The sequence below is a fragment of the Dendrobates tinctorius genome, unplaced genomic scaffold, assembly GCF_039654945.1.
Source record: "Dendrobates tinctorius isolate UK_male_01 unplaced genomic scaffold, ASM3965494v1 ptg000070l, whole genome shotgun sequence".
NCBI lineage: Eukaryota > Metazoa > Chordata > Amphibia > Anura > Dendrobatidae > Dendrobates > Dendrobates tinctorius.
In genome coordinates this window covers 68,766,716-68,781,614 of record NW_027361738.1, presented here as the reverse complement: position 1 = coordinate 68,781,614, position 14,899 = coordinate 68,766,716, and the positions used below count along the sequence as shown (strand labels likewise).

The 14,899-nt window shown below is 43.6% G+C and overlaps 1 protein-coding gene across 9 annotated transcripts in view; it reads left to right on the top strand.

Annotated features, from left to right (window-relative positions):
• Positions 1-14,899, top strand: part of MLLT10 (MLLT10 histone lysine methyltransferase DOT1L cofactor) — a 191,994-nt gene that overhangs the window by 163,862 nt on the left and 13,233 nt on the right. For 8 of the 9 annotated variants that reach the window (XM_073581822.1, XM_073581828.1, XM_073581824.1 and 5 more), the window contains 3 exons: positions 1,065-1,164; positions 8,935-9,010; positions 12,551-12,705. In XM_073581822.1, the coding sequence (XP_073437923.1) occupies positions 1,065-1,164; positions 8,935-9,010; positions 12,551-12,705 (331 nt within the window). The remainder of the gene's footprint in view (positions 1-1,064; positions 1,165-8,934; positions 9,011-12,550; positions 12,706-14,899) is intronic. The other variant, XM_073581823.1, reaches the window with a different exon arrangement.

Genomic DNA, 14,899 nt, shown 5'->3' with positions numbered 1-14,899 from the left:
GTGCCTTTATATCTGGGATATCCCTGTAAGGTTCTGTGCACACGTTCAGTATTTGCAGCAGAGAATGTGATGTGTTGGCAGGAAAACCGTGGCATAAAATATTTGACGCATTGTTTGCATTCGTTTTCCCCGTTCATCAGTATGGGTGAAATCTGCAGCAAAAATGCTGGAAGAATTGGCATGCTGCAGATTTAAGTCTGCTGCAAACCCTAAAGTTTTTGGCTATGGTGCATTGAATAAACTTGTGTGAAGTTAGTAATTAAGATTGTGAGCTTCTGGGACAAGACATAATGCTGGGGTGGTGCCTTTTTTTAATTTTTAAATTTGATCATGAATACCGAGTGCAGCTTCAGCCTTTTTCCTTTATGTGCCAGTTTGACGATGCAGAAGCACGAGCCATCGCTGAGCTGCTATCCTGTATTCAGACTCTGAATTTCAGAGGAGTTTCTCATGTTTGTCATCTATCGGCAATCTGTCACATCGGTCATCACCACGACCGTAAACCTACATTGCAGGGGTTTGGGATTGTCAGCAGACTCTCCCGTACTCAGGGAGGAAGCTACCGACACGTTGGCCGGTGGCTCTTCTCAAGGAGAACAATGCAATCGGCTGTCCAAAATCGGACGTGTCTGATCGAATTCTCTCCCAACCATCAGTCTGCCGGCACCTCTGTACACATCAGACTGTTGAGTGGACCCATCGATGTCGACAGGTTCAGCCGACATAAGTCTGATATGTATGGGGATCTTAACCCTGATTTCCTAGAAGTCTTAAAAACAATCCTGCCTAATTAACTAGTTATGCAGTAATATGAGAGCAAAGGAAGCATCAGAAAAAATCAAGGCAGATTTGCACATTAGAGATGTAGGAAAGGTGGTGATGCCTTATCAATGCCATCATGTGATTTGGTGATTATATACTCTGATTGTGAATCATCACTATTTGCTATGATCAGGAATTGTTAATATTTCCAGCAGATTTTAATATTGGGAAATGCTATAAAAAATAAACCTGTCTTCTATTTTGTGATTCTTGGTAACACATTTCCTATTTTCTCCGTGCAGGTAAATTCTCTTCCCGGATCTCTAGTGACTGTATCATCTCAGCTAAGTGGAAGAAGACAGAATCCCACCCGGTCTGTAGGGACGACAGAAGGCCAGACAGGTAATCACCCTTGTTTAGATCTAAATGCTCCACAGAACTAGGCAATCACAAGTTTGTGCGTCCCATCAGTCCCAGTCTCCGTGTATAACCGGCCATACACCAGAGAGTTGTGGGCCGACTGCTTGATCGGCACGCAGCGCTCTCTCCTGACCTTTGATATACATGAGGGCTCGGCTGCACGCAGCGCTCTCTCCTGACCTCTGATATACATGAGGGCTCGGCTGCATGCAGCGCTCTCTCCTGACCTCTGATATACATGAGGGCTCGGCTGCACGCAGCGCTCTCTCCTGACCTCTGATATACATGAGGGCTCGGCTGCACGCAGCGCTCTCTCCTGACCTCTGATATACATGAGGGCTCGGCTGCATGCAGCGCTCTCTCCTGACCTCTGATATACATGAGGGCTCGGCTGCATGCAGCGCTCTCTCCTGACCTCTGATATACATGAGGGCTCGGCTGCACGCAGCGCTCTCTCCTGACCTCTGATATACATGAGGGCTCGGCTGCATGCAGCGCTCTCTCCTGACCTCTGATATACATGAGGGCTTGGCTGCATGCAGCGCTCTCTCCTGACCTCTGATATACATGAGGGCTCGGCTGCATGCAGCGCTCTCTCCTGACCTCTGATATACATGAGGGCTCGGCTGCATGCAGCGCTCTCTCCTGACCTCTGATATACATGAGGGCTCAGCTGCATGCAGCGCTCTCTCCTGATCTCTGATATACATGAGGGCTCGGCTAGACCAGACACTTCTGGCCGCAGGTCATCACCCTGAAAAGTAAAAGGATATCACTTGTCTTGCTTGGAACTGGAGGCCCCCTAAACTTCAGATTGTCTGCCGGACCCATCGAAATCTGTGTTTGAACTATTTTTTTCAAATGTATTTTGGGGGCCTTTATAGGTGTTTTCTGAAGTTTACATGTAAACCCCATACCTCCGATGCTCTCCTCACTTTCCTTGATCTAGCCAGGGTTGGCGTAAAAATATAAAAAGTCGCAGAATTTTTTTTAGCAATTTTGAGTTGCGCAGTAGTTTTGCGACTTTTCAAAATGTTTTATTTCCAGAAATCTGGCAAAAAACACTTAGAAGAATCAGGTTCATTGTCTGCATAGCAGATGCTAAACTGTAGGAAAATGATATTTAAAATCTTTAGCAAAATTGCTTCTTTTTTTTTTTTTAATGAGCTTTAAGAGAAAAAAATATTGCAAAGGCAGACCACCTAGCATTATGTCACACAGTGTATGTGGGATGCACTGGGCACATACCATATATACTCGTGTATAAGCCGACCCCTTCAATTTTGACACAAAAAACTGGGAAAACTTATTGACTCGTGTATAAGCCGAGGGTGGAATCCATAGACTATGCCCCCATATGCTGCTCCATAGTTTATGCTAGTAGAAACCGCACTAGAAAACATTCGTTTTCATGTCCTGAAGCAGTTTTTGTGGTGTTTTGAAGATTTATTTACGGTACTTATATTTTAAAGCATTTTTTGCAGCCTTTTTATTGGACAGTGCCATTTTAGGAGAAGATTCCATCAGGAGATACTTCAAAGAAACGACACAACTTTTTTCCCCTCACCAAGTGTTTTTTAAAAAATGAAGGAGAAAAAAATCGCTAGTCTTAAACTAATATTGATTTTCATTCTAAATGTCGGTTTCAATCATTTTTTTTTTTAAAAATATGGTTTAATTAAAACCATTCCCTCTGTACTCTAACTGATTTATTTTTATTTATTTATTTTTTTACCTATTTCTCTTTTGATGATGCTTTGTTTTGAGAATCTCCAGTGCATACTCAATTGAACAGTCATCAGGGGGCAGAGTCTGCAGTCACTCGCACACAGCCTCTGTCCCCACCCTGGACCTAACTGTCCTCAGTGTCATCTGTTTCAGGGGTTGGGCTAGTCCCTGCTGTAATGAGCATGAGTTAGTTGTCAATTTAAACATATGCTCAATTCGATCTCCATTCTTAGGGTACCGTTACACCTATCGATGGACCAGCGATCCCGACTAGCGATATGACGCGGTCAGGATCGCTGGTGCATCGCTAGGTGGTCGCTAGTGAGCTGCCACACAGGCAGATCTCACCAGCGACATCGCTGGGTACGGGGATCGCTACTTACCTGTCAGACGAGGCGATCCTGCGTCCTCCCGCCCGGCTCCACGCGTCGCTCATCGTCACAGCAGGAAGCGCCGCAGGAAGTGGTCGACGAGGAATGATCCAGCAGCTTCTCGCGCGATCGATAACCAGCGGGGGAGCCGGTCGGAGGTAAGTATCACATGCAGCGATATCGCTAGCAATATCGCTGTAACGTCACAAAATTGGTGACTTTACAGCGATATTGCTAGCGATATCGCAGTGTGTAACGGGGGCTTTACTGTGCAATGTTCTTCTAAGTGCACAGTGACAGTGCACTCCCTCACCAGCTCTAATTAGTAGTGACGAGCCGGCAAGAGATTGCACTGTCGGTGAGAGCCGAGACGAGTCTTGCCTTTGAAAGTGAAGACTGCATTCTCAAACCAAGCATCATCAAAACGGAAATTGTTAAAAAGTAAAAAAAAAAATTAAAAAAATGACAATGAAAGGTAGGGACTTTTTAATTAAAGCATATTAGAAAAGCTATTAAGTTTTTAAAATACATAGATGAAAATTAGGATGAAAATCAATATTAGTTTCGGACCACCCTTTAAAGAGGTTGTTCTCAGGTTTGAAAGTTATCTCCAATCAAGAGGATAGGGGATTGGAGTGGAGGTCGGTCATGTGCACTGCCTCTCCATTCATTCTAGTAGGAGCACCAATCTCCATCCCTCACATCAGAATAAACGGCGCGGCGGCAGCATGCATGATCGACCTTTGAGGATTGGTGGGATCTAAGCTGATCGGAAATTTATCTCTTATCCTTTTGACTAGGAGATAACTTTCAAACTTGAGAGCCCCCTTTTAAGCTCAGCAGAAAGGAATAGAAAAAGCTTTGACGCATTTTTAGATGAATTTTCAGGCAGTTCCAAAATCATCCGTGTGCACGTAGACTAATAGTTCCCTCACTTTCTCTGTGCAGTTGTGTTCTGTGTTTTCTGCGGCACACATGTATTCTATTACTCTTACCCCGTTTGACTTTTGTGTAATTTTCTACAAGTCGTTTCCTTTCTGCCTCGTTCCATATTTTTAATACAGCACATAAAACAACACACAAGGACGCAAAATTACTCCCAACTAACTTGCCAGGAACTGTAGACGTTATGATCCCCTGGCACTACAAAAAAAAGAACAATTCTACTAATAGACACAATGTAAAGTTGATAAAACTGGGCTGAAAGTTGCTGAACTGAGCATTGTCCGTGCACATCTGCACGCTGCCTCGTATTGGGAGCGAGCTTCGGTCTCGGGCAGATCCTTTGTTCTTTTGCTGATGGAGAACTTTTTGCATTCAGGGCGCTGTGGCCATGTCCTGCTAGTCACCACTGTTTGCTGGAGGGGGATGGTGTTTACCAGCACACCAAGATTGGATCTGCCATGTCTTTGCCAGCCGAGGGTCACAGGTCATCCTCAGAATGAGGGGGGATAACCTTGAGAGGGGCCAGCTAGGGGTGGTGCTTTTGTTACTGGCCACAGGCAAGTTTTCCCTTCTCTCTTACTTTCACTGTTATTGTTTTGACCGCTTATTGTTATTATAAAGGCTCGTCTTGTTGCTTTCCGAAGGAGATCCTTTTCCAGGGCTGGACAGAATCTGACAATTTTATGTGCAACTAGCAGAATTTTAAGTGATACAGCTGCACACCCAGCGACTGTCACCGGGACCTCCCCTTCTCTGGGAGTTTGTGGTGTGCCGCAGCGTAGAAAGTGTTAAACGGCACAACACATTGGGATTTGCTGTGATAAGCATACAGATTAGCTCCTCACAGCTGTGATTCATTACTTTCACTGGAGAAATTAAAAGTGGCAGAGGGGAGGCGTACAGCAAATGGGAAACACACTCCACCGCTGCTGCAGACTGGGAACATGGGGGAAAGGCCAGAAGCAATAGCCGACAGGACATCTATGGGGACGAGGGCCATGAACCGGAAGAGCAGTTGGTACTGGATTGTAAAAAAAAAAAAAAAAAAAAAAAAAAGTCCCTAAACTTTGGGAATAAAAATACCAGGAAGTTTCCAAGCTCATGCCCTCGCTACTAAATCTTAAACGACAAACCCAAATGGGATAAAAAAGAAAAATAAACTCGATAAAGACCAGATTACTTTCTCCCCATTCCTGACCAGGCACATTTTTTTTTCTTTCTTTTAACGATTTAAACATACATTTTTAAGAGCTGTATATTTTTAGTTTTGCATTTTTTTTTTGGTGGAGGTAGACCATACACAGGACCTTATTTTTATATTCTTTTCGTTCTCTTATTCTTCCCTCCCCCCTTCCACGATATTGGTGAAAACATCAATGACATACATGCCTGTTTTTCCACATGTTTTATGACTACTAACGACCACTGAAAATACTTTAAGATTCGTTACACTTTTTGTAATAATTATTGTCATATATCAGACACCTTGTAGAGTGTTTTTTTTTTTCTACTAGATTGGCACTAGAAGTAGTAGTTTGGAGAGGCAAGTTGTGTGTTTTTTTTTTTTTTTTTATGTAATTCTTTATTTTATTACATCATGCCCAGTAAGGTCATAAAAGATGTGGGGAGTGTTGACTTTTATATACGGTTTTTTTTTTTTTTTAAATCTGATTTCCCTTTTAACTAGGGTTGGAATATTAGTCCCAGTTACAGGAAAAATTCACCTTCCTGCCTGAATAGCAGACTGGGTCTCTTTGGGCCCAGCAGCTCTTGCTCTCTCCCTACACCCAACGATCACAGGTCCAGAGAGGAAGTGCTGAAAGCACTTCCTATTACTGTATTCACAGAACTTGTTCCACACTGTATGTATTGCAATTGGAAAGGCATAGATGGTAATAAGCCATCTCTGCATGCTCTGTGCGGAGTCAGGCTGTGTTTGACAGCCCATTATCCACTCCTGCAGCTATACTACTAAGCAGTGATGTCCTATCAGGGTAGTCTATAGGCAAGTAAAAAAATAAGTTGCTTTTTTAATTAAACTAAAAGAGGATTTCTTGGTATATAGTGGCCCAAAAAGGTGCAGGAACTGTCTGCTCACCAGGGCTGTGGAGTCAGTAAGCCAAACTTCTGACTCCCTTTTCTCCACACTGAGACACCAGCTTTGTGACTTTTACATAAATGGATCATGTAGAATAATAAATTATACTAAAATGTTAACATCAGGCCTTTCAGCACCATCATTTATAGAAATCATTAAATATTTTCAATTTGAAGCCATAGTTGGAGATATTTCTGCCATCTCCACCGAAAAGCGACTTCCGATTCCATAGCACGGCTCAAAATATTCAGCTACTGCTTGTGTATAATTTGTGGACTGAGGGTTTATGGTTTCTTACTAATAGCAGCAAAATAGTTTTCAAATGATATACGTTATACACAAAAGATAGTCAGGATGTTATGAAAATGTGGTCATGTTGGTATAGAAGACATACATTAGGCTGGCTTTACATAGACTCAAAGGAGATATCCGTGGTTACAAGTTATCACCTATCTGCAGGATAGTGGAGGTCCAATTGCTGGTACTCGCACTGATTGGCAGAATAGAAATTTTTTTTATCCCGGATGGGGCACTTATTATCCCCATTATAAAATGGAGTGATACAAAAGATGCCCGACCACCGCTCAATTCATGCCGCATGGCCAAGTGCTGTGCTCAACTTTTCTGGCTCACCCACAGGGAATAAATGGACTGATAGTTGAACATTCATTCTGCTGCTCCATGCTAACGGGTATAAAAGTAGTGGAGCATAGGAAATAGTCGTTTTATGTTCCTCTTTCCCAAGTAAAACCCAACTACTTATAGATCATTCTTACTTTTGTTGTTTTTTTTTCTTCAGAGTTTACACTTTTAAAACTTTTCACTTTGTATATGTTTTTTCTCTAACATATATTCAGTGATCACTGGTGGTCAGAAGTAGATTAACAGATTCATACCTGGTGGACTAAGTTAGAGGAATATGCCTATACATGGTGTTTTAAGGTTGGGGAAGGGGTTTATATCTGGTTGTCTAGGGTAGAAGGGGTTTGTGCCTGGTGATCACGTTGAATAAGGGGTTTATGCCTGGTCATCATGTAGAAGAAGGCGTTTATGCCTGGTCATTTCATGTAGAAGGGGCGTTTATGCCTGGTGGTCTTGTAGGAGAAGGTGTTTATGCCTGGAGGTCATGTAGAAGAAAGGGCTTGTGCCTGGTGGTCATGTAGAAGAAGGGGTTTGTGCCTGGTAGTGATGTAGAAGAAGGGGTTTGTGCCTGGTGGTGATGTATAAGAAGGGGTTTGTGCCTGGTGGTCATGTAGAAGAAGGGTTTTGTACCTGCTGGTCATGTAGAAGAAAGGGTTTGTGCCTGTGGTCATGTAGAAGAAGGGGTTTATGCCTGGTCATTTCATGTAGAAGGGGCGTTTATGCCTTGTGGTCTTGTAGGAGAAAGTGTTTATGCCTGGAGGTCATGTAGAAGAAAGGGCTTGTGCCTGGTGGTCATGTAGAAGAAGGGGTTTGTGCCTTGTGGTCATGTAGAAGAAGGGGTTTGTGCCTGGTGTTCATGTAGAAGAAGGGGTTTGTGCCTCATGGTCTAAGGTAGATTTTAAAAGGAAAAACGTAATTACCCTATTTTGCGTTTGATAGGAATTTTACAAATCACTTTCAGTTTGTTTTCCTACTCCGATCCTACAGATCAATGTGAATTTTGAAAGTGTGAAGATCTGTGTGAAGGTGATCTACCGTTCGTCAGACTCCCAATGTAGATTCTTTTATTATTTATATATTTTTGTGTTCTCTATTATGTGGATGCTTCAGATTTCTTTTATGCTGTTTGAGGTGTGTTTCTTCTATGCATTCTGTGAAGCCTTTACACAAATATTATAGAATACCGTCTTGGTGACTGCGAGAGCCCTGATGGGGGTAACTGCACATTGTTTCTAATGTACTCTGTACAAGCTTTAATTCTTAAATATTTTTTGTGACCAGCTCTGCATATCCCCGTCGTGTATGAATTATTTCTAGTGATGGCGTGCAACAGAAATTTCAGCTTTAATAATCCAGTTTTTCCCCTCGTGAACTATGAAAAATCACGTGTAGTTTTAATGTATCCATGTATAGATAGGCTATATACATTCCGAGTGAAATCAAAAGATGTGCTCTTGTCCTTGTTTTATTTTTTTTGATACCTGCATGAATTGTATCATTTTGTACCCCTAAACAATCAGATGTAACATGATACAATCTTCATATTATAAAAAAATCTCCGCTGTGCAGAGGTAAAAGGCTTCTGCCAGTAAATGACTGTTTTTTGTAAGGTTTATACTGCCCGTACTTAGCCTTTTTTTCCCCCCAGTTTTGTAGCATTTCGGATGCAGCTTATGTTGTGGAAAGCCAGATCGCATGTTCCAGTCGGCCTGCTGTGCCGTGCATAAAAAGCTTTGTGATGTCAAAGCCCCCCGCTCAGTGGGAGCTGGGAATTATTAATTGGCAACACATAGTTTATGTAAAATTAGGTCATTTCACTCATTTGAAAATGGGTTGTTTCTATCTGGTTAAAATAATCAAGAAAAAAAAAGTCCCAAATTTATTATTAAAGGGAGCAGAGATTCTACCCGCAGACCTGGAGCTGTACACTGTGAGTAACACATCTGCTTCTCTGACCTGTTTTTACAGCAGATCAAGATCTGGCAGACAGTGGTCGCAGTCTGGCCGTGAAGGTCGCCTCGCCCAGAGGAAGCCTGTCTCCGCAGTGAGTATTCTTTCCTGGGGAATCACACATCCGAAATGAACAAACCCCTCGTCGGAGGACAGTGATTTTGTGGACATTTGAAGTAATAATAAAGACAGCCTGTGGTCGTGGAGAAATGGCTGCTGGTATTCTCCGAGGAGCAAGGAATTTGCTTTTGTATGATATTAAAACATGTGCTGAAAGGCTGTCCGGTTTCCTCCAGGGACACTTGGCGGGGCGTTACTTGGCCCTGGCAACGTGCAGACATGGTTCTTCTAGTTTGCTGCTCCTCTTTATTAGCACCTCATTATGCCATCGGTGACACTCCTTATTTGTTATCTTCTGCCATCTCATTGCCTACAGATCTTCCTCCAGGACATCAATGTGCATTGGTGGAGATCGAGCTGGACTAACATCACCAATAGTCCAGAATAAACTCTGTATGTGATCCAATATGGAGACATCTATGTCGGATGTCTAACAGCCAGAGTTTTCACCCTTTGCTATTTTTTTTTATTTAGGTATGAAAGAGAAGGTTCACTTTTGCAACCTATTTTTCTTTTTTATTCAATTCCATTTAAAATTGGAGGATTTTTACTGATCCATCCTCTGTTTCTTACTGGCTTCTATTCTGTTGGCTGTAAGGTTCAGACTACAGCATTTGTTTGTAGTCTGTTGCTACGGAAACTTAGATCTGCATATGAGCTGAAGATGCAAATCAATGGGAGACTTTTATAGAACAGGAAATTTTCATTTTGGATACCCTGAAACAATAATAAAAAGCAATAGATTGCTAAGGTGATGCTACTTTTTCAGTCCTTGAGCTGAAACGTAAAGATGTTTAAAAACTGTTAACATTGATGACCTATTGTTAGTAGAGGTCAATAATGCCTGATCAGTGGAGGTGTGACACCCGCCACCCTCGCTGATCAGCTGTTCTCAATGCTGGCCAGAAGTGCTCAACCAGCCACGACCACTTTGAGTAGACGTAGCAGCTCAGTAACTGAGCACTTCTGGCCACCCCGGCACCGATAACAGCTGATCAGAAGGGCGCTGTGTGTCGCACCACCACCGGTCAGACATTGATGACCTATGCTAAGGGTAGGTCATCAGTGTTAAAGCAAGGGATAACCTCTTTAAATGCTGGTCCAGGGTCGATCAGCTGATTGTCCCAGTCCCGCTTCTGCTAGACAAACTTGTTCAGCCAGACTTTTCTTCTGACATTTAATGGCTTTTCGATGTAATACAAAGAAATTTTGTGTGCGCCAGAATGGGATCCGCTCGTGCAAAGTTGTTCTTCGTTCTGACCCCTGTACGATATCCAAAAGCCCGAATACGGAACATGAGGTTATTTATCTTATGAAACAACCTCTTTAATTGAAATCACAGGACCCACACTTGTGTAAAACCGTAGCATCAGTAGGCGGTCTTCATACCTTTTTGAGGTTTGGACAGCATTTTCTGTTGTGGTGGGCAGTCATGAAAACCTTGCTGATTACCGTTGAGCGTACGTGGCTTTAACAATGTTTTGGAGTCAAATTGTGCAATTCCAGGACACATCGGAGGTAATGTGCGAAGCTTTTAACAGAGTAATTGGCGTCCTCGAACTAACAGAACAGCACTTAAAGCCAATAATTTGTTATTTTGTCATTACAAACTGTATTTGAAGAGCGGCAAATCTTCTTCTTTTGAATAACATCCATCTTACAGAGCCAATAAAGGTAATGGAAAGCAGGGCAAGCAGCATGCTGGCTCAGTGTGGGATGACCTCACATATATCCATTGATAGGTCTGCCACATTAGTGCTAACTAAACGTCCGATCACTTGTAGAACATTAGTCACTGAGCACTGGACAGTCCCAATATGGATGTATGTTGCTGGGAGATATATAATGGTTAGAAAAAAATATGGGCTTTGCGGTAGGAACTTGTGTGTTAGTGCACTGCTATATGAGTGATTGCATCACATCCACTAACATCTGTTTTTCCATATTTTCTCTATACATGTTGGCATTGTGTTCTCATTTGAAAAAGGGAATGATGAGAACTATGGCAACAAATCTCGAAAACTCTCCTTGTGCTGCAGCAGTTTTCTAGAATGCTCTACCCTGGACAGTCAGATGAAAGCAGTGTTCGAAACTGCACAGATGATTACTAGATTAGAGGGGTCTTACTATGGGAACACTTACTAATGGCAGAATAATGGAAGCTGCAACAAACTACAGCCAAAGATGAGGGGCTCTTGAGGGGGAGTCCTTATGGAAATTGTTCCAATGAGTAAAGTATAAAGGTGAAAATGGATATATTTAATTAAGATTTATGTTGTAATTACCGTAATTGACTATTTTCAGATATCTTGTATAAGAGGCTTTGTACGTCCGGCGTGTGTTTCTTCCCCCGTCTCATGAGTAATTAATCAAATAAATGGGGAGATTGGGGCAGATATTCCGAGCTTTGGAAATAAGTGAACTCCATTCTGCAACTTGAGCTTGTTCCCTGTGGTTCTCAATTCTCTCGCCTTGGAAGTGGTCGTCCATCATGGTCCTAGCAATTCATTTGAGGGCCCCAGATTCCTGGTAGCAGACCTGCAATCATAAGTCAGATTGACTAGCGGTCCCAGCGAGAATACTCTGCATTTGTTTTCCGATATGGGATTCTCTCCTGTGACGGAGCCCGGCTGACAGCTGAAAGACTGATCACAGCTTTTTAATCCTGTGTACATTTTTTAGGGAAATTGTATCTCGCTACCACGGCCCATTACGAGGAGCTGCGTGAGAGTCACCTGTTCTCTGCGCTTGTGTGTTTGCAATGGAAAACCCGTATTTTGCCTAAATAACTATGTCAATATTAGAGCAATTACCAGTCCTACATGTTGGATAACTTTGTCCTGCATTCCTTGGTGCAATTAGCAACTACATGGCTGTGAGGAGTCTGGTAGGGGCGGAAATATAAGGAGCACTAACATTAAAAAATAACAAACAGGAGTAGTGGATGCTTGATATCCAAATCAAAAGGTAGACTTAAGAAATATCTGTTTCCTGGTAGGCACCTATTGCTTTCTACCTACTTTTGTGCAAGTAATTTAGTGCATTTTTTTTTGTTCCGGTGGGCTCTTCTCTGTCAGAGTGTGGTAGTGCAGGGATCTTATTTTATTGTAGTAGTAGCATTACCTACTGTTTAGTCTTCTGGAGGAAAGCAAGTCGGCCTCCTCAATCAGTTGCCAAACAAAAAAACAAACCCATTTTTCTCCTTCTAGACGTCCCCTTAAGTTGGTTAATTTTGCTTTTGCATTGCAATATAATTTTATCATGTGTTTTGTGTGACTCTACCTTTTTTAACTGCGGTTTGTTTATTCCTAATAACAGAGGACATTGTGTATTTGCATTCAATAATTGGTATTAATTTAAGAAATCGCAGATTTAACGGAGGGAATAATGTGACAGCCGTTCCCGGGTCCACCCCCTTGATCACTGCCATAGTCTGTATAGGATAACTATGTCATTTTTTTTTTTAAATGGTTTTTTTTGTATAATATCTGACCTGAATATTTCTTTGTGGCAGGTCCCCTCTAAACAGTCTTTCCCTCCGTTATGAGCCATCTGGGACTGGCAACCCAGACAGCGCTCCCCTGCCGGTGACCAGTATAGAGCAGCTTCTGGAGAGACAGTGGAGTGACGGACAGCAATTCCTGCAGGAACAAGGGGCGACTAGTGACAGTAAGTAGTGCCCTTCTTACCGCCTCCTCTGCCGCTTTCCTATTGATATTTTGCCGCACAGACGCCTTTAGTATTGTTATAGACATATCTGATGTGACCAATCAGCCAGCAGCAATCAATGGAAGTTAGAGATGAGTTATTCTGGTTCGGCATTCAGTCCTGTCCTCCGTGGCAGCCGATCTGCACTTCCTCACCCGAGAATCTTCCTCCTGGCAACTTGGTCTCCGCTGGCGCTCACTAGACCTCGCAATGCCATGACGTGCATCACACCTGGACACCGTGCCGTCTTGGCACATAGCAAGCCGCAGAGGTGACCAGGATGCTGGGTGCAGAAGTGAGGACAGGACGGTGAACCAGGGCAGCACGAATAGAACTGCTGGTCTCTAACACAAATATATTCTGGTTTGTGGGTTGGGAAATTAAGTGCAGAAGATCCGTGCTTCTATTCAGTACGCTGATGACTTATGGGCATCACAAGAACAAATACGGTGACATTTACAATTCTTTTCAGGCATTGGTAGCATTTTATACAATAATACTTTCCAATATTGTTTCACGAGGCATAGGATAGGGGTGTATTGTGTTATCGCTGGAGTTTCACCACTGAGACACCAATACTCACACTCACTACCACTAAAGCCATGGTCATACATACACTGTACCATTCAATTCCAAGTCTGTATGGCTGACGGAAACAACTGCTTCATCGCGGCTAAGCAAAGAGGAGGAATATACCGGTGATCATGAGGTTCCCAGTAGTGATGGGTGAGCGTGCTCGATACTCGATCGACTACTGAGCTGTGCCAAGTATCGCATAGTGCTCGGCTCCCAGTCGTTTGAGTCTGAGCCTCTGTCTCTCTCTCGCTCCCTGTGTCTCTCTCTCGCTCCCTGTGTCTCTCTCTCGCTCCCTGTGTCTCTCTCTCGCTCCCTGTGTGTCTCTCTCGCTCCCTGTGTGTCTCTCTCGCTCCCTGTGTGTCTCTCTCGCTCCCTGTGTGTCTCTCTCTCGCTCCGTGTGTCTCTCTCTCGCTCCCTGTGTGTCTCTCTCTCGCTCCCTGTGTGTCTCTCTCTCGCTCCCTGTGTGTCTCTCTCTCGCTCCCTGTGTGTCTCTCTCTCGCTCCCTGTGTGTCTCTCTCTCTCGCTCCCTGTGTGTCTCTCTCTCGCTCCCTGTGTGTCTCTCTCTCGCTCCCTGTGTGTCTCTCTCTCTCGCTCCCTGTGTGTCTCTCTCTCGCTCCCTGTGTGTCTCTCTCTCGCTCCCTGTGTGTCTCTCTCTCTCGCTCCCTGTGTCTCTCTCTCTCTCGCTCCCTGTGTCTGTCTCTCTCTCTCTCGCTCCCTGTGTCTCGCGCTCTCTGCGTGTCGCGCTCTCGCGCTCTCTGCGTGTCGCGCTCTCTGCGTGTCGCGCTCTCTGCGTGTCGCGCTCTCTGCGTGTCGCGCTCTGCGTGGGTCAAAAATGCCCGTCTGCTTCATTGCCTTACATTGTGCTCAGTAGGAGTCGAGCAGTCTGCCTTGCAGTACAGGTTACTGCTCACTCATCACTAGTTCCAGATCAGCATTTTTTTCTCTACTCTGTAGGTGATGCATGTCCTTCATGTGACATTCCCTTTAATTTCCTTTTCTGGCCATTGCCCTACTGAAGAAGAGCGCAGTTATAGGGGTTTTCTTGTTCCGCACCCCCGCAAGTGGAAGTTGCCCCATGGATGAGCCTGTTTGGCAGATACGTCTGCTGATGAATGGGCGCCGGGGCCCCTGTGTTGTTTACCACGTGACCCCAATTGGTACCGGCAGACTCCACTTTTATGGCCTATGTAAAGAGCTGCGGAATAAGATAGCGCTATAAAAATAAAAGCATAATAAGAATGGCCTCCGTTCTGTCTTGGATCTCGACTCACTTCTGATTCACAAACTTAGCAAAAATAGCTAAACTGTGATTTTTACCTTCTATATTTTGAGATTGTAGTATTAGAGGTTAAAACTTAGCTGCTGATGTGGACGTCCTCATACTTATATCTGCTATTAATGGTATCCTGGAAAAAAATGCTAATTACAAGGAAATTCATGCAGGGATAATCCTTTAAACATGATAGCTAGCGGACAGGTTTACCCACGTTGTTTTGCATCTCATTTGGGCTCACTAAAGAGCCCCTTTGTATTGACTTAAAAAGAGGGAGGGGGGGGTCAAGTGAAATCCTTGGGAAAT